The sequence below is a fragment of the Aethalodelphis obliquidens genome, unplaced genomic scaffold (assembly GCF_003676395.1).
Source record: "Aethalodelphis obliquidens isolate GAN/ISIS:26980383/991018 unplaced genomic scaffold, ASM367639v1 scaffold11, whole genome shotgun sequence".
Taxonomy (NCBI): domain Eukaryota; kingdom Metazoa; phylum Chordata; class Mammalia; order Artiodactyla; family Delphinidae; genus Aethalodelphis; species Aethalodelphis obliquidens.
The window spans coordinates 13,512,284-13,532,345 of NW_020837955.1; the positions used below are offsets into that span (position 1 = coordinate 13,512,284).

General features: G+C 35.2%; 1 protein-coding gene across 1 annotated transcript in view; it reads left to right on the forward strand.

Annotated features, from left to right (window-relative positions):
• Positions 1–575: 575 nt before the first annotated feature.
• HELLS (helicase, lymphoid specific) overlaps positions 576–20,062 on the forward strand; it is a 40,669-nt gene continuing 21,182 nt past the window's right edge. The window contains exons 1-10 of the mRNA XM_027112106.1: positions 576–763; positions 1,200–1,321; positions 6,059–6,181; positions 9,415–9,471; positions 11,921–11,957; positions 12,041–12,105; positions 14,922–14,963; positions 17,378–17,602; positions 17,982–18,164; positions 18,772–18,915. Coding sequence (XP_026967907.1) covers positions 733–763; positions 1,200–1,321; positions 6,059–6,181; positions 9,415–9,471; positions 11,921–11,957; positions 12,041–12,105; positions 14,922–14,963; positions 17,378–17,602; positions 17,982–18,164; positions 18,772–18,915 — 1,029 coding nt within the window. The 5' untranslated portion in view covers positions 576–732. The remainder of the gene's footprint in view (positions 764–1,199; positions 1,322–6,058; positions 6,182–9,414; positions 9,472–11,920; positions 11,958–12,040; positions 12,106–14,921; positions 14,964–17,377; positions 17,603–17,981; positions 18,165–18,771; positions 18,916–20,062) is intronic.

Here is a 20,062-nt window from a genome sequence, read left to right on the forward strand (position 1 = left end):
CCTGAACCTTACGTCTTTTCTACTGGCCACTCCGGTAGGCTTATCACTGCATTAAGTTCTCCCTTATCCTGAAATAACTTTTCAACAAGAACGCTACCATAATCTTATTTCTCTCTCCTATCCCAGCCACAAAAAGAGCCCTCTTCTGGGTCATTTCGGGGAATTTTCACTCAAAATGTGAACTGCAGATGGTGGCAAAGTTTAGCAACATTAGTCTCTGACATCTTCACCTGGATACTCAGTACATCTTTCTACCTAAAGGATCATCCATTGGCAGGATTTAATCACTTTAGCCAGTGTGTGAAGGTACCTTGCAAACAAGAGCGCTACTGAGGTCTGCATAGTGCGGCACCATCATCAATTAGGTGAGGAAACCGGGCCCTCCACGGTAGGCAGACTCGCCTAGTATCACACAGCTCGTTTAAGGCTGACTTCTGCAGCAGAACCCAGCTTCCCCAAACCCGAGGTCCTCGGAAAAGCTCACAGTCTCCCAAGAGAGTTCTGACGAAAACCAAACTTCGCCAAGTCTCGCGCCACCGGGACTCGGGGGCGGGGTGGAGAGGACGAAGTATCGCGAGATGACGGCGTTTTCCCGCGAAGGAGAAGCGCGCGTTTTTCTCTGGCTGGACACCTGGCCGGGAGACTGGGACCGGCAAGCGGCTGGGAGGTTTTAGCGCGCGGCGTTGCAGGCGCTGTGAGGAGGGCACCCGGTTCCGGAGTGTGTGTCCAGCCATGCCGGCGCAGCGCCCCGCTAGCAGCGGCGGTGAGTGAGGAGAACCTGCCTCCCGGAGCGGGCGGCGGCGTCCGGGGCGGGGGTGCGGGAGCAGCATGGAGAGACTGCCGCCGAGCTTTTGAGGGGAGAGGCGACCCCGGGCAGAGACTGAGGAGGAAAGGAGGGTTACCTTTTCTGTGGGGAGTGAGTGGGGGACACCCGGAACTGCGCATATTTGCATGGTATAGGAAATTTGACACAGGGGAGCTGCGTTTTCCCAAACATCTCCATTTGTAAACTGGGGTCCAGGCAACTTGTTGACATAGTGAAGGCTTAGGATGTCTTCTGAGAGGTGATACTGGCGTCCCCCTGGGTCTTCATGGTTTGCCGCAAATGCACCTGGGAAAGGGAGGAAGGTTGTTTACTCGGAAGTTGAGTAACTGGTCATTTTTTAAAGCTGCAATTTAAAAGCCTTGTCCCCTCCTAGGGTCCGTAGCTCCAGATATGGTTGAACAGCCGGAGACTGCCGTGATTACTCCAGCCATGGTAGAGGAGGAAGAACAGCTTGAAGCTGCTGGGCTAGAGAGAGAGAGGAAGATGCTAGAAAAGGTAAAATAGGCATCAAGTTCATCGTCGGGGGTGTGGTTTGTGTGCTTAAGTTTACTAGTCTGGTTTTTCATCAGCTTTAAAACGGGCTTCCTTATTTATCTCTGTTTACCGATGCTATTTTTGAGAAACCTTTGCATGAGCTTTGAATGAGGCTTCTATCAGATATAGTCTTGGTCTATAAAGTGGCCTCATTTCTCTTAGGTGAGCATTTCAAATTGATTGTTTAGCTATTATAATTCTTCCAAAGTCGGTAGTGAATTATTTTTAGTGAATTCTTTCAGTGCTGTTTTCCACCTAAGTGATCAACTTGTTTTTTGCTTTCTTTTACATTTCTTGGACTATTGCCGAGTAAGATCCTTTAGGTTAAAATGTGATGTACTTTTTCAACGAATAGTTAATTATCCTTGTGGTTTTCTGGTACAGAGTATTTTGTAGGTTACTAAAAGCAGTTTTTAACCTCTTGAAAAACTTCAGTTTTTAAGTACATTTTATTCCAGCACTGTCCCACCCTGTTGCTTCATTATTGCATATGCAAGAAGACTGACACCTACTACATCTTATGTGCTGCCTACTAAGTGATTTTCTTGTAATAATTTATTTAACCCTCCCAGTATTATGGTTATTTAGGTACTTTTGATATCTCCACTTACATATGATGAAACTGAGGTAATTGGGGGTCAGGTCACACACTAGTGAACTCAAGTTTGGCTGTCTCCAGAGTTCTTGTCCTTAACACTAAACCTCTCTGAGGACATTAATATTGAATTAACTCCATGTAATTACAGAACTACTCAAATTGGGGAATAATGCACTCCAAAGGCAAGTAATGAATTAGTTAGTCCCTGCTATTTTATATCAACAATAATGATAATTTTGTTAGCATTTTTGACACCTCATGATCATTTATGGTGAGTCAGTCACTGTTCTGAATGCTGTACATGTATTTTACTCATTGAATCCTCAATAGTATCAAGTAGATATCATTATTAAACTCATTATGATTACTATTATTAAACTTACTAGTTTAATTACTAGTATAAACTATTACTTTTATTAAAATAGTCTATAAACTAGGTTCTATTTTCATTCCACTTTACAGATGAGGAAACTGAGGCACCTAGAGGTTGCCTGGGGTCCCTCAGCTAGAGTTGGTAATGTAGGCCATGTGGTTCCAGAATTCACACTTTTTAACCACCTTGCTATACTTTCACTCCAGTATATAATAGTTCCATTATTACTGATCATCTGTAGTTGACCATAATCCGGTAAGGTAGTATATTAACAAATTTTAATAGAATTGGGAGGTCAACCTTGAACCACCTTTACTCATTCTATGCATTCCTACAGTACTTTGTTAGACAGTATTATCCTTACTTACTTGATTCTTTCTCACTTTGTTTCTTGAGGGCACATCACATTGTTTTGTTTTTGTAGGCTGTGCACCTGGCAAATAGTAGGCTATAGTAAATGTCTATTGAATTTCTAACTAAGGTAAAAGAGTATTTTATAATATATTACCTAACATATATGATTATATAATAAAATAAATATACTTACTAGCCATTGTAACAAGGTGAATTGTAAAGGATGAATCCTGGGGCATGGTCCAGAGTAGAATCAACTCCAGAGATTGTAAGCGATAAACCCTTAATTTTGAGTAGTGTAGTTCACTTTTATAACCCATGAAGATTGTTGGTTAAGGAAATGCTATTTGAAGAAAGATATGAGGTGTAATAAGAATACATTTCAAGAATGCGTGAGTTCAAGTGAAGAAAGATTATTTTCACATTTAAAAAAGGTCTATCAGGGAATTCCCTGGTGGTCCAGTGGTTAGGACTCGAGGCTTTCACTGCTGTGGGCCCAGGTTCTTTCCCTGGTCGGGGAACTAAGATCCCACAAGCGGTGCGGTGCGGTGTGGCCAAAAAAAATTTTTTAAATAAATAAATTTAAAGGTCCGTCAAAATTTATAGTACCATAAGTATTTGCTGATTAAACTAGGGATCAAAATAACTTCTACTTTCAGTGAAATTTTTAAGCTCTTGAACATTTTGCAATCCTAAAGTTTTTTGGAATTGTTACTCTTGAGGGATAGGTATGGTACAACTAGCTTTTCTTTAGCAGTTATGCACCATAGAACTTAAAATAGCAATTTTTAATCCATTTTTCAGTACTTCCATGAATAAAGCTCTTTTCAATCCTATTAGTGCAGGGTGTAATTTGCTAAAAACCTAGTAGGATTGTGGTTCATTGTTATTATGTATCTTTTTATGTACAGGTATTGAAAGAATTTGATTACTTTTTGTCCTTGACACTTACAAATTATTCCCTCAGTGACTGTAGAGAAAATTCTAAGAATAAGTCTCTCTCTTACATGTCTTTGGAGCCAAAAAATTCAGTACACAAAAGTAATGATTCCTTTTCTTTTGGGAGAATTCAGTATTTATGGGCATATATTTAGAAGTACTTAAGAGAGGAAGAGCTAGCTTAAGTTCTTAATGAGAAGCATTTACTTTGCTTTAGGAGATTTGAAGGTTTGTGAAGATCCTGGAGAATGATTTTGACATTCATTTGCTACAGTTATTTTCTTTGACTTTTCACCTCCATTTCCTTTTGAAAGAAGTCATTGTTAGTCTAGAATACTTGAGAGTAGCTTTAACTTCTGTGTACGTGGGGGAAGGGGAATGGTAAGAGTTGTGAGGGTTCTTGGAAAGGTAAAAAAGGAAAACAGTTCATATTGTGTAACCTGAAATAGAACTCCCTCCGCAAAATAAAGAAATAAATAAAACTGGGGTTTGGGAGAGGTAGTGGGGTAGACAGTGGAGAATTTATGCTCTTGGTGGCCACTGGCATACTCTCTCACTCTCTCATCAAGAGATGCTTCCCACCAGGCACTCAGTATTGAATACTTTCCACAGATGAAGCTACAATTTACTTTAATATTAACAAATAACAAAATTAAGTCAAGAGAGAGTAATGATAGATGAGAAGATTTACTACAGAATTATTTTGAAATACAGAAGACTGGGTTTAAAGGTTAACCATTGGCATATTTTAATTATATTATAAATTATTGTTCCATGATGGCGCCTTTAAGCTTTAATTACTTCAGAGATGTATGCTGATTTATTCTGAACAGGACTTAAGGCAGCAGATAAATTAAGCACAAAGTATTTTAACTAAAATAAAGTTAAGTTTAAGAATTCATTTTTATAAAGTTTTAAGTAATTTCATCTCATTTATAATATCCATTTCATTCAGTGACTGACTATTGTAATCATAGTAGTACGTTGGTAATAGTAAAAGAAAGGCTGTCCTAAAAGAACTGAAAATAGAGTTTTATGAGACGTCAACAGATTATCTGCACGGGTAAGACTATGGATGATTTTTTAAAGATTTTTTATTTTCTTGTAATGCGCATGTATTTCATTAAATTTATTCTTAGGTATCTTATTGTCACTGCTTTTGTAATAGAAAATAAATTTATTTTGAAAGAAAAATTAGATGACATAACATCTGGGAAATATAAGTTAGTATATACTGGTGTCTGATTTATAAGGTCAAGCCTTAACACTAAATTAAATTTACCTCACACACACACACACACACACACACACTCAGGAGTGGAATTGCTGGTTAGTAAGATTTGCATATATTCAACTCTCACTTGACTTCAGCCCACTTAATGCTTTTCTTTTGAGTTCAGATTACAGTATTTAGTTGGCAAATTATGAACTGGATTTGGCCTTATGTCTGTTTTAGTGGAACACAACTTTTGTTTACGTGTTGTCTATAACTGCTCGAAGGCAGATTTGAGTATTTGCAATACAAACCATATCATGCTGAAATATTTAAATATTTGCCCTTTACCTTTCTACAGAAAATGTTTGTGGACCGTTGAACTATACTATTTATTTGTTGCTTTTGTTTTCTCTCTTGTGCCCTCTGTTATTGTTCTGTTAAAATGTTTAACTTTTATTGTGAATTGAGAGGGTTCCTCCTCAGCCACTAGACTGTTGTATACTCTTACAAATCAATAAATAAATGGTGTGTAAAAGTAATATGGAAAGCAGAGGTTTGTAAATGGAAGGCGTACAGAGGTGAAAGATAAAGGTAAGAGTATGAGAGTAGAAAGCTAAAAGGTAAGGGCAAAGCTTGGGCAACACAATACTGAGGAGGAAAGAGGCTTGTAAGAAATAAACAGTAGATTTAGCACGTTTAAATATTTTGACAACATAGTTTTTAAGTTCTAAAACTAGATGTTCTGATTCCTAGCCAATGAGCTATCTTTTAATTCCATTGCTCCTTCAAATTAAACTGGTGTATAAAATTTTTCTTTTCTGAAATGATTTGATTTTGTAAAAACTTAAATACAACTTGAATTAAATATTTGCTTTCTCACTTTAATTTCAGATATTTTGAAAATGGACCTTCAATTCTGTAGATGCCAATAACCATATATTCAGTGTCTGAAATTTCAGTATTTTGGTAGCCAAGCTATACTTTGCCAGATTGCCTGTTGAACCCCAGAATCATTTTTTTTTTTAGCTATTCTAGGTTTTTGTTTGGAAGATAACCATTTTTAGTAAGTGAATTTAATAAAAATATTTTTCATGAATTACAGGAAATATATTAAACCTAAAGAGCAGTTGTTTAGTCATCTTTGTTACACCTTATGCAAAAAAAATCAGTGTATGTCAGGAAACCGTTAATAATTATGGAAACTTTCTCTTTGGATAGGCTCGCATGTCTTGGGATAGAGAGTCCATGGACATTCGATATCGTAGACTTCAGCATTTGCTTGAAAAAAGCAATATTTACTCCAAATTTTTATTGACTAAAATGGAACAGCAGCAGTTAGAGGTATGTATATGTGATTGATTATAGCTAATAGCTTAAATTTTTAAAATAAGCTTTATTGAGATATAAATTACATACAATAAATTGCACACATTTTAAGAGTTAGATGAGTTTTGACCTGTGTAACCACCAGCACAGTCAAGATAAAGAACATTTCCATTATCCCAAGAAGTTTTCTTCTCTCAGTGGTCTCTGCTTCTGGCCCCGGACAACCACTGGTTTCTGTTTTCTGCCACTATAAATTAGTATTGTTTTTTCTAGAATATTATATAAATGGAATCATATGATAAGCACTCTTGGTGTCTCACTTCTTTAGCTCAGCATATTTTTAAGATTCACTTACATGTATTAATTTAGTAGATCATTTTTATTCCTAAGAAGCATTCCATTGTATGAATATACCAACATTTTTTTAAAATTATGAATACTGTATTAATTAAATGAACAAGGATTAAGAACTAGGACATTCTAAATATTTTTGCACCTACATTTCTGCTTCTCTTTCCCATCTCCTTGCCTCGTTTACCATCCTAACCCAGAGGTAATTACCATCATGAATTTTGTATTTATCATTTTTCTGCTTAAAAAAATAGTTTAACGTATATCACATATGTATATATCCATAAACAGTGTATATTTTTGGTCTTGCTTATTTTGAGCCTTATAAGAATGGTATCATACTATATGTAGTTCTTCTGTAGTTTGCTTTTGTCATTCAAGATGTGTTTCATTCAAGAGTAACTGCTTCTAAGCAGACTTTAGAACAAAACTCCTGTTTTTAGTTCCAACTTCATCCTCACTGTGCTGCCTGCCAATCCCTGAGCTGTTGAGTTTCCTCAATATAAATTGCTTTACTCCAACATTTATTTTTTTAGTCAACTGTTAACTGATTTTTATCCTGTCTAGTGATATTTTTTGGATGCCAGAAATTGTGAATTTTATGTTGCTCAGTCTCCTTTTCTACAAATTGCTTTATTGAAATATAACTGATTTACACAAAACTGTACATTTAAAAAATGTATACCCATGAAGCCACCACAACCAAGGTAATGAACATAACCATTAATTCCAAAAAATTCTTCCTGTCCCCCCATTTTTAATGAGATACAGTTGACATGTAACATTATATTAGTTTCAGGTGTACAGTGTAATGATTCAATATTTGTATATATTGCAAAATGATCACAGTAAGTCTAGTTAACATTGTCACTGTACACAGTTAAAAAAAAATTTTTCCCTTGTGATGGGAACTTTTAAGATTTATTCTCTTAACAACTTTCAAATATGCAATAAGTATTATTAATTATGGTCACCATGCTGTATAGTACATCCCCATCCATGACTTGTTTATTTTATAACAGGAAATTTATACCTTTTGACCTCCCCCCTCACCCCCCCACCCCCCAACCACCGGTCTGTTCTCTGAATCTGTGAGCCTTTTTTTTTTTTTAAGATTCCACATGTAAGTGAAATCATATAGTATTTGTTTTTCTCTCTTACTTCACTTAGTATAATGCCCTCAAGGTCCATCCATATTGTCGCAAATAGCAAGATCACATTCTTTTTTTTATGGTTGAATTCTGCCCCTTTTATTTAATTTTCTCCCATCCCTCACTTCCTGTCTTCATCACCAGATAGCCACTGATCTGCTTTCTGTTATTATAGATTTGTTTGCATTTTCTGTTGGTGTTAGGTTCTTTTAGTTTTTATCTCTGAAAAAGTCTTCATCTACCTTTATTTTTGAAAGATTTTCTACTGGGTGAAGAATTTATTTTTCTTTAGTGCTTCCCCCCACCCACTTGCAGTATTTTAATGATGTTTCACTGCTTTCTAGCTTACATTGTTTCTAACAAAGCCAAAGTCCTTAGGATGGCCTACAAGACTATAAGCAGTCTGGTTGCCTCCCTCAACCCCCATACCTTTCAGACCTTGTTCTAGGTGTGTTTCCGGCCTTTAGGCCTTTGCACTGGCTGTTTTCTACTTGGAACCCTCTTCTCAATAGATATCTGCCTGGCTTACTTCATCATCATCTTCAAGCTTTGGCTTACATGTTTTCTCAATGAGACCTGCCCTGACAACCTTAAATAAAGTTACCTGGCACCTCCATCCTCACACTCCTGATCCCCTTTACCTTGTTCTTTTCTTCGCATTGCATTTATCATCTAAGACACTGTATAATTTATTTATAGTCCACTAGAAGTATGAAGATTTAAAAACTTGGGCAAGTGTCAGTACTACAATAAATCCTTTTGTCCCCATCATTCACATTTAACAGTTATCAATCAAGATTTTGCTACATTTGCTAAATTCTCTTTTTCCTTTGTTGAAGCCCTTTTTAACCCTTCGTTTGGTAAAATGAAACAGAAAAACAAATACCAAGCTTAATGACTCACTGTAAGGTAAATACTCTTTTAAACACCTCTTGGAAATGGTTTGAATCGTTTTCTGTCCTGCTTTTAAAGCTTTGTTAGGGGGCTTATGGAACAGCTTTTTAGTCCAAGAATAACTTGGTCCCTCTTCTGAATGTTCTTGAAGCCCCATACATTAAGAGGCCCTTCAGCTTTGGCTGACGGGAATGTGAACTGTTCCTGAGCCCTTGTGAGCACAGGGATTGTTCTACCTGCTTTCTAGTTGCTCTTTTCCTGGCCTTCATTTTCTTACACTCACACACTGATCAGTACTCAGCCTGAGGATGCCACTACAGATCTTCAGAGCCTCTTTTGTATGAAACTGTCCCCTCTCTGATACTTGACCTTGGTTTGCTAGCTCCTCTGAGTTTTGCACTCTGTCTTTTCAACTCAGGAAGACTGTTGAGCTCTATTTGGGTTCTCCCTCCATTATTTGCACTTGGAAGTTGCCTCCAGGCAGTAAGCTGGGCAGTCAGAAGATTCGCGTGGTTCATGACAGTGTTCACTGTTCTTTGCTGCGTGTTGCTGAAAACCAGATTTATTTTATCTAGATTTTAGTTGCTTGAGGCAGGAGAGTAAATCTGTTCACAGGACAGTGCTCACTGTCCTTTGCTGCGTGTTGCTGAAAACCACTGATATATTTAGATTTTAGTTGCTTAAGGCAGGAGGGTAAATCTGTTCTCTGTTACTCCATAAAGGCTTGAAGCGCAAGTTCTTGTTTTTTAATTTTTATATACAGTTTCTTCATTGCGAACTTAAGTTATTTGAGATGTGTGTTTCATACTTTGCATTTTCCACTTTTGACACTAAGAAAAAATTATGTTACAGGAACAGAAGAAGAAAGAGAAATTGGAGAGAAAAAAGGAATCTTTAAAAGTTACTAAGGTAATAGTAAGCTAGAATATTTTGTATATGTTACCTTAGATATCGAAGACATTCTCTTATATTCTTTTGACTACTGATCATCTATTTAATTTTAATCTTTATCTGCTAACCTATCTTTGTTGGTTGCATAGAAATATGTAAAATCTGTTTCTCAGTATTTTATTTATTTATTTAGGGGTTTTTTTGTCTCAGTATTTTAGATATATGGGAGGAGAGCTAAACTATGACCTTTTTAGTTTCTTATTCTGTGGACTATATTTCATAATAGCAAAATTTCACTTTCTTATCTGGGGAGAAATCTGCAAATATTTTATACCTCAAGGCATTTTATAAGTCGCCAGCTCTTTTGGAGCATGTAATGCTTACTCTTCTTCATGCTTCTAACCTCGTCATGTCAACTTTGAGCCATAAAAATAATCTAAATTTGTATCTTGTACATAGCTGTAGCAGTGGAACCAAAATTGGAACATATGACATACATGGTAATAGCATTTCAGATAGAGCATTCATTTAGGGATAGCCTGAATTTTAGATGTGATCTTTTTGGGGACTATATTTTAACATGAGGCTGTTTAATGCCATATTGATAGGGATTATACAAACAACACTTGTGTTAGTGAAAAGAGAAATAATAAAGGTAACATTTATTGAGTACTTACTGTGTGCCGGGCGTTGTTCTAAGCTTTACATGTTTTTACTTAACTCTCAAAGCAGCTCTGTTAGGTAGAGATACTGTTATTATCTACATTTTATGTATAAAGAAGCTGATGCAAGGAGATAAAGCACAGTTCATCCTCATTATTTATAGATCCCATACTTGCCACTTAGCCTATTTGCTAAAATCTGTCACCTGTGTTTTTGTGGTCATTCAGACATGTGTATATGCAGAATGGCAAAAAATTAAGAGTCCCAACATGCACATTCCCAGCTGAGGTCAAACAAAGCTATCTGCCTTATTTAAGTTGTCACAGTGTAAACAAGTGTCCTCTTTGTGGTCTATTTAATGCCATGATTTTTGCATTTTTGTGGTTTTGGTGGTTTTGCTGTTTAAAAGACTGTCAGCCACATTGTGCTGAAGTGCTGTCTAGTGTTTCTATTGCAAGAAGGCTGTGATGTTCCTTATGGAGAAAATAGGTGTGTTAGATAAGCTTCCTTCAGATGTGAGTTACAATGCTGTTGGCTTTGAGTTCAGTGTTAATCAGCATATGTTTTAAATGAGCTGTGTTTAAACAGCAACATACATAAAATAGGGTTATGCGTTGATCAGTTGATGAAGATGTGACCAGAGGCTTGTAGGAACCTAAACTTGTATTTCTTCTAGATGCACTGATTCAGTGTTCACTAGTTCAGTATTCACAGCGACTTTATAGAACACAACTATTGTGAATGAGAATTGACTAACTTTGAAGGTCACATATCTAATAAATAGTAATGCCAGGATTTGAACCTAGGATTAATTTCGGATTCCACACTTAATTTCTATACCAAACTGCCTTTGTTAGAAAATATCAAAATGCCAATAGGAAAAATAGGTAGGGTATCTTTAAGTCCAGTTACTTGATTCTTAGTGTGGTTATTGGTGATGTTAAAGTACATAGCAGATAACTCTGCAACAAAAGCAATTGTGGAAAACTGATGTTCGACTCAGTTGCGAATTCCAGGAGCTTATTTTGGGGTTTTGAAGAATGTACTTATAATTTTACTGGCTTAATCATTTACTCGGTACTCTTCAAACTGCCGATTTCAATCAGCCTTCACTTTCACCAAGCTAACTTTTTATACCAGGTTTTGGGTTTTTTTCCCTTTATTCTAAAGGTGTCAACCATTAAATTCTGCCTATTCCATTTCACTAGTCTCTTTTGGTATTTTCTTTTTTAATCCTTTAAATTTTTAACTTCATTTTTATATTTACCTTATTTCTTTGTCATTTTTATTTTTCATACATGTTGTCTACCTATTCTTTGCCAGCTCTCATTCTGAAACTTTGTTTTTGAACACTTCTTCCTTTCCCTTATCTCCTTTCACTAGTAATTTTTCAGTTGGTTTTCTCTTTTATTTCTACTGTCAGTTGTATTTAACTTATAAATTATACTGAAAATGAGTACTCCTTCCATACCATACCCAATGAGTATCTTCAGCATAAATATACAGTTAGAGAAGATGTACATGGTAATTTCAAAATAAAAATGCCTTCTTTGTTTAGTTTTGAAATGTCTCTTACATGGAAGAAAACTGAGGAAAGTAGAGTCTTTGGGAAAAAGTAGAGGGATATGGTTACGAACAAGTTATAGTAGGGAAATACAGAAAAAGATTACCTTTTGGTAAGCATAATAGTGAAGAGTTGTGGATGTGGTTCAACTGCAAGGAAAGCTAACCTAATCAGTGCCTTTTAACATGTAATACCGTAGAAGTCTTTAGGAAAATAATACTCTAAATCCTTGTTTTGTAGGGTAAAAATTCCATTGATGCAAGTGAGGAGAATGCAGGTAAATTTCCTTGTTCCAGTTTTAAAGACTATGTGTTTATATTTTTGTTTTAATAACTATAAAAAATAAATTTTTTTTTATAGTTATGAGAAAGAAAAGAGGAAGAGAAGATGAATCATACAGTATTTCAGAGGTCATGTCAAAAGAGGTAAAAATAAAGGGGGAGGGATACATAAGATTCGATGTTGAGTAAAACCTATTGTGGGTTTTGAACCACCTTAAAGCTGTATTGATTACTGTTATTTACCTGGGTTTTCAGCCAGTTAAGTGTTTTAAGGAGGAAGATGGTACCATCTTCCTGTTTGTTAAAGGAGCATGAGTTTGGCCTAATCAGAAATTATTATAACTTCTTAGAACCTCAAAACTGTATCTTAAGAACTCTGTTCTTTGTTTGAAAACCATTAAGGAACTAAAATCATAAACTCATTTCTAAAGCCATTTCTTTTTTCACCTTCTCACGTATTACCTCATTAAATAGAAACTAATTAGAGTGTCCTCAGTTATGACAAACCCTAAATATTCCTTAAGCATAATTGAATGTATCACATTCTTAATATTAAAAAAATTCTAACCTTAATTACCTACTCCATTTTTCTTTTACCTGAGATTCTAACTCTTTACATCTTCATAAGGTATAAAGTTTCACATAATACTTGTCTTTAGTCTAGGGATGTACTCTGATATTTTCCCTTTTTTCCCATTTAAAAATAATAGTTGAGACCCACTCAATTTATTATGGAACACACTCAGCCTGCGGTTTGAAAACACTATTAATGAGATTTATTGAAGTTTAGCTAATCACACGGCTGTTATTTTAATTCATCAAATGTTGGTGGCATATCTGCTATGGACAAACTTTGTTCTAAGTGGATAAGATCAATTAGTAAAGAAAGGTAATTGTAATAGGAAAGAACCTTTTGTATTATAAGTTAGTCACTAAAGGGATGTTGCCTATAAGCTTAAATTATACATAATGGCCCATCTCTGGGAACCCTGCTTCCCAGGAATGAGCATTAAGCTAAAATACCTTTGTTTAGCTCACAGGAAACATCCTGACCAGGCCCACCTGTGAATGACTACAGGGAGGAAGAAATTAACACATCCCCTCCAGAGGCTGATGGGAACCAGGAAATGTTTGACTTTACTCCACCACCACCATCCCCTTTTAGTATAAAAGGAGCCTGAATTCTAACTCAGGCAAGATGGTTCTTTGGGGCATGAGCCCACCATCTTCTCGGTTTGCTGGCTTTCCGAATAAAATTGTTATTCCTTGCCCCAGCAACTCGTGTCTTTTGATTATTGGCCTGTCAAGCAGTGAGCAGTACGAGCTTAGACTCGGTAACATAATCACTGTCTTTGCCTTAGCCTATATCCAGTGAGAAAAATTTAGAAGGAAGTAGTCAAATATAATTGGATAATTGGAAAATGCTATTGAGCATATAAAGGGGCTCTTAACTCAAGCAGGAAGTCCATAAAGGTTTCATCTAGGAAGTTCAGACTTGGATAAAAGTTAAATCATTTAGAGGTGGGGGTAGGTTAATAGGGAAATAGTAAGATATAGGGAGGTTACTGGGGATGTGTTGTAGGAAGACAAAATAACCTTTGACCAATGTCCAGAGGCAGGAAGTTCCTGGAAAGTTAAAAAAACTTAAAAGGAAATTATATTTGGCTCCAGTTTGTAAATAAACAAGTGGTGAAGGATGAAGCTATAGAGGTAAGCAGTGTCAGGAGTTAAGGAGGTTTAATTTCTAAAAAGAATACTTAGTAATTGGTATCATTTTGAGTCATTAACAAATTGTTCTCCAAAAAGGTTCAGTTTATCTATCCATTTTAAAAGACAGCTCTTCTATCCGTTCTCTATATAAAATCTCTTCGGCCTTAGAATATGAATATCATCTATACTTACATAATACTTTACATATACACATGTATGTATGTGGTGTCATTCACTTACATGTCCTGTCATTTTCCTGTGTATCTCAAATTTGAGATATGCTTAAAATTTCTTGAATGTATCATACTATTTTATTCCCTTGGTCCTCTGCACATGCTATTCTTTCTGCTTGAAATACAGCCTAATTCTGTCTTTAATGATTATCCCTTGATGACAACTTTTTCAGATAATTTGATATAATACTCTCCTAAGTCACCAGGGACATTGTCTCCTTACCCTTAGCATCTAGTAGGTAATTCAAAATCAGAAGACTTTTATTCTGTATTTTTAATGTATTTGTCTTTGCCTCTTGCTCAGGATTGCAAACTCAGTCCTCTAATCCAGAGAGAGGCCTAAAGTGGGCTGGAGTTGGGACTGTAGTACATTTGGGAGTGAATACTTGAATAATGGTAGTAACCTAGAGCAGGGTTTGGAGAACTTTTTTTGTAAAGGGCCAGATGGTAAACATTTTTGGCTTTCAGTAGTTTTGTGGGTAACTAATCAACCCTGAACTTTGCCATTGTATCCAGAAAGCAGTCATAGACAGATTGTAAACCAGTGAGCCTGATTTTGTTCTAATTAAACTTTATTTAGACATTTATAAAAACAGGTTGCCGGCTGGAGTTGGTCCACGGTCTGTAGTTTGCCAGCCTCTGTACTAGAGGACTTCGTGAATTTGGACTTAGTCTATTCAGATAAGCTTTAACTAAAAAAAAAAAGCTGGAAGATTTAGGAGTAAATATCCCAATTTTTAAGCGCTGCTAACGAATTCAGAATTTTATAAGATGCTATCGGCTTCATTCCCTATGAATTCATGGCATGATGGTGTAAAGAAAATAAAAGACCTGAACTGTTAAAAAAAAAAAAAAAAAGATTCTATGGGCTTAATTTTGTCTGAGGTCCACCTGTATTCTAATTACCTTCAAGGCTTATCCCCATTTCCTGGCATAAAATCAGAACAAGAATAAATGTTAAATAAATGAATGAACCACATTCGTTGTTATTTTGTTTTTGTTTTCTCAATGTTTTAGGAAATTTTGTCTGTGGCTAAGAAAAGTAAAAAGGAGAATGAGGTAAGAGATTTATAATAGATATTAAATTTAGGAGTCATATTTGCTTCCCTGATATCTTAATCACCAGTGTACATTTTTTCTCACTAGTTATCCTATTTCTTAGCTTTTTTTAAAAAAAATAACCATTTGGCTTTTTTTATCCTAACATGCTTCTTATATATCAAGTTTAGGTGGTCTATTGCATGTTCCTTAGTGTGTAAATATTAATTTATGGGTCTTTGGGAGTCTAGCAATGATGCAAGTAACTGTAACCATATGGATATATACATTCCGCATGTATATATTCCATAGCTTGTGGAAGCCCTGAGGGATACTTTAATCTTATTTCTGGCCTTCAAGATTTTCTTTGGTTCTGTTTGGGAAGGCTTGATTTTACTCCCACCCCAACCCCTCATTTTATGTAGAGAGGTTCCTTGTTACCTGAGTATTTACTATCCAAACCCCTATAATTACAGGATTTAGTCTTTGTTCAGTATAAGGATTTGTTTATGATGCAGTTATAACCCCACTATGTTTAATGTAAATAAGATTAAGTAAGCATATTTTTAATAAATATTTAGTTGCGTTTTTAAAGATAAAGCCCAATCTAATCTTCTACCACAATTTACTATGGAATTGACATTTTATAATATACAATAAATAAACGTAGATCTTGTGTTCATTTGGAAGAATTCTGACAAATGTATACATCTGTGTAACTATTATCCAAATCAAGATTTAGAACCTTATTATGGTAGAAGGATCCCTTGTATCCCTTTCCAGTCATTTCCCCACCCCAAACCTAAAGGCAACTGCCTCTTGACTTCTATTATAGTAGTTTTGCCCAATTTTTTAAAAAACTTCTATCACAATCTAGTTTTCATACAAATGAAATATAAATAGTATTCTTTTATTTCCTGCTACTTTTCATTCAGCGTGGATAATAATCATTGATGTTGTTGAGTTTGTTGCTAGTCGGTTTCTTTTTATTGCTGAGTAGTATTCCATTGAATATTATAATGTCTTAATCCATTTTCTTCATGAGCATTTGGATTGTTTCCACTTTGTGACTATTCTGAATGAGGCTGCTATGATAATTTGTGTAAAGATATTTGTGTGGACATGTTTTGATATTTTTTCTGTATATACCTAGGAATGGAATTGCTGGGTCATATGGTAAATGTAATTCAACTTTATAAGAAAGTACAGATCTTTTTCCAAAGTGAACACACCATTTTACTCTATTGCCAGCATTTCATGTTGTTAATCTTTTTGATTTTAACCGTTCTACTGAATGTGAAATGAATCTCATGTAGTTTTATTTTGCATTTTCTTAATTACTAATGTAGAGTTTATTTTCATGTTTGTAATGGCTGTTTATATGTTTTCTTTTGTAAAGTTTCTGTTCATATCTTTTGCCCAGTTACTGGGTTATTTGTCGTTTTGTTGATATACGAGTTCTATAATCTCATTGTTGTCACATATATAGACTGTATTTTCTTTAAGTTCGTGGCTTGCCTACTCATTTTCTTAATGATATCTTTTAATAAGCAGAAAATTTTAAATTTTGTAATAGCCCAAATCATTACCTTTTTTCTTTTGGTGGTTAGTGCTTTTTTGTCTTGTATAAGAACTGTTTGTCTATCACAGAATTAATCAAGTTATTCTGTTTTCTTATAAAAGTTTTATGGTTCTGGGTTTGATGTTTAGGTATATCATTTCATCACAGATTTTATGTAGGGAGTGGTGAAACTCAAGTTTCCTATTTTTCCAGTTGAATATCCAGTTGTGGCATCATTTATAAGACTTACCATTTGTAAGACTTCCCTTTGAATTGACTTAATCCTTGTTTTCATTTTCTTAGAATAGAGTTGTGGACATAGCTAACCAATAAAAATCTACCATTGGTCATAAGTTGGTGCTGTGTCACAAACAGATAAATTGACATTCTTAAGTTTGATATAGTGAGTTTTTAAACTGTATTTACTTTGCCCCTTTGCCTGTAGTGAAAGTAATTACTTAGATGAAAGTAAATATTTTTATGTTCCTTGAAAATAATTTTTTTAACAGACATTATCTGTTATCCTGCCTATGGATGAAGGAAATTATTAAGAAAATAGTTTAATAAATTCTTGGGTAGCATATTTTAGAGGTTTGGAAGGGATGTTTAATTGTAAAGGTCATTTCAGAAGTATATGCCTGTTATATGTAAGGGTTATTTTCAGAAGTGTTTTTTTTTTTTTTCCAGTGGCTTTGAATTTGTGGGGGAATGGAATTAACTGTCTAGAGGGTTTTATTAAACATGTAGCCTTATTTTTTCATACCCAATGATTATACGACTGGGCAAATTTTGATTAGCAGTTACATTTTCTGATTAATGGAGGGTAGCAGCATTATTATGTATTAAACGTCTAATTAAACTTTTTTCTTTACAGGATGAAAGCTCCTCTTCTAATCTCTGTGTAGAAGATCTTCAGAAAAATAAAGATTCAAATAGTAAAATTAAAGATAGATTATCTCAAACGGTTAGGCAAAATACTAAATTCTTTTTTGACCCAGTTCGGAAATGTAATGGACAGCCAGTACCCTTTCAGCAACCAAAACACTTCACAGGAGGAGTGATGCGATGGTACCAAGTGGAAGGCATGGAATGGCTTAGGGTAATGAATCCTCAATTTTAATACAAGATATTGGTTCATTTCTATATGATAACCTATTAATATGATGTAACACAACTTGAGTTATTCCTTCTGTGTTTCACTATTATATATAAAACAAACACTTCTGTGTAAATACTTATTTTCTAACTTATTTACCCAGAGTAAATTTTTGAAAGTGAAAAATTATCTTATTCAAGGCTACCAACATTTTTATGGCTTTGATAACTGAGTTCCCACAAGTGTTGTTATAACTTATGGTGTACATATGTCAGTCTCATCATAATTATCATCTTTGGGTTAAAAGAAGAAATAAACTTACTGCTGATTCAATAGGTGTTTATGTCAGCATTTAAATACAGTGTATATTATTTTTGTCCAGATGCTTTGGGAAAATGGAATTAATGGCATTTTAGCAGATGAAATGGGATTGGGAAAGACAGTTCAATGCATTGCTACAATTGCATTGATGATTCAGAGAGGAGTACCTGGACCTTTTCTCGTCTGTGGCCCTTTGTCTACACTTCCTAACTGGATGGCTGAATTCCAAAGATTTACACCAGAAGTAAGACATGTTTCCTTTTGTTAAATATATTATCATTACAAATGTTTTATTGTTTTGTTGCCTGAATTAAGCTATAGATCTCTTACTAAAATTATGTTGATTTCTGTGTAGCACTATATCTTATTTGACTTATCTTTCAGTCTCAGCAGTACCTTCTCTAAGTTTATATAGAATAAACTAAGTTTCCATAGTAATCTCAGACATCTTGCCTAAAACATCCCTGGATGGTTTTTAGTGCCTTGAATAATTTGACTCACCTGAGATAGACCTGGGTAGAATTTATTTTTAATTCTGTTCATTCTTATTATGGTGTTTTCCTTCCATACCTATGCATTTTAGCCACATCATTGCCTTATGAGAGTATATATTCCAAAAATAACTTCGCCATCTCTCTCACCTTACACTCAATTTGGTTTTATGGCTTTTTTATCCTCCCATAGTAGCCCAATAATTTATTAGAATTGATTGACTCATTTTGTTATAGAAGTATAGAAGTAAAGTTAAATTATATTTTTTCTTTCAGAAATGATTAACTTTATATTTTACAAATTGTTGTTATTTACATTTTGTTCTAAAGTTGGTTATAAATCAATATAAAATCTTTTAGATTCCTACTATGTTATATCATGGTACCCAGCAAGAACGTCGAAAATTGGTAAAGCATATTCACAAACGGAAAGGGACATTGCAGATTCATCCTGTGGTGATCACTTCATTTGAGATAGCCATGAGAGACCGAAATGCATTACAGGTATGAATGGTCTTATAGGATTCTTTGTAATCCATAAATCACATTTTTCTTAACTTACAACACTTTGTCACCATCCAGTAGCATTTGTTTGTTTATTTTTTCTGATGGAAGTAATAGATTGCATTGTGCATATTCCTTTAGAACCTGGAGGTTTATATTAACAGAAAGATTGATGGGCTTCCTTGGTGGTGCAGTGGTTAAGAAATCTGCCTGTCAGTGCAGGGGACACGGGTTCGAGCTCTGGTCCGGGAAGATCCCACATGACGTGGAGCAACTAAGCCCGTGTGCCACAACTACTGAGCCTGCACTTTAGGGCCCATGAGCGACAACTACTGAACCTGTACACCACTTTAGGGCCCGCGAGCCACAACTACTGAACCTGTACGCCACTGAAGCCCGCGTGCCTAAAGCCGGGCTCTGCAACAAGAGAAGCCACCACAGTGAGAAGCACATACACCGCAACGAAGAGGAGCCCCCGCTTGCCACAGCTAGAGAAAGCCCACGCTCAGCAATGAAGACTCAATGCAGCCAAAATAAATAAATTTAAAAAAAAAAAGAACGATTGACATGAAGGTTGTAGTCTCTAACAAGAAAATTAAAGCCTTTGGTACTTTAATCTATAGCCACGACACCATTTTATTTATTCATTTATTTTTTAATTTTAAAATTAAAATTTTTTTCCTTGTTTTCTTTTTTTAATTTAATTTAATTTAATTTAATTTTTTTGGCTGCACCGCACAGCATGCAGGATCTTGGTTTCCCGGCCAGGGAGCGAACCCGTGCCCCCTGCAGTGGAAGCACAGAGTCCTAACCACTGTGCCACCAGGGAATTCCCTCCACAACACCATTTTAAATCAACCAGACATAGACCTAATCTGTGAATGTATTACAGATGTCTCTGACAAGTGCTTTAAGTATATAGAACTTATCCATTTAATTTTAATTAAATAGTGGAATATATGAAGACAAGTTATTTTTTATTATCTTATGGACCTACTATGGCATAACATTCCCATATCTGTTTTTCTTTGTGTTGTAGCTACTTATTTATTAGTGCCCAAGTTATTGTAATGCAATTGGAAAATGGACTTCTCATTGCCTCTCTCAGTTCAGTTTTTGGTGTTTTTTTTTTTTTCTTCGGTAACAT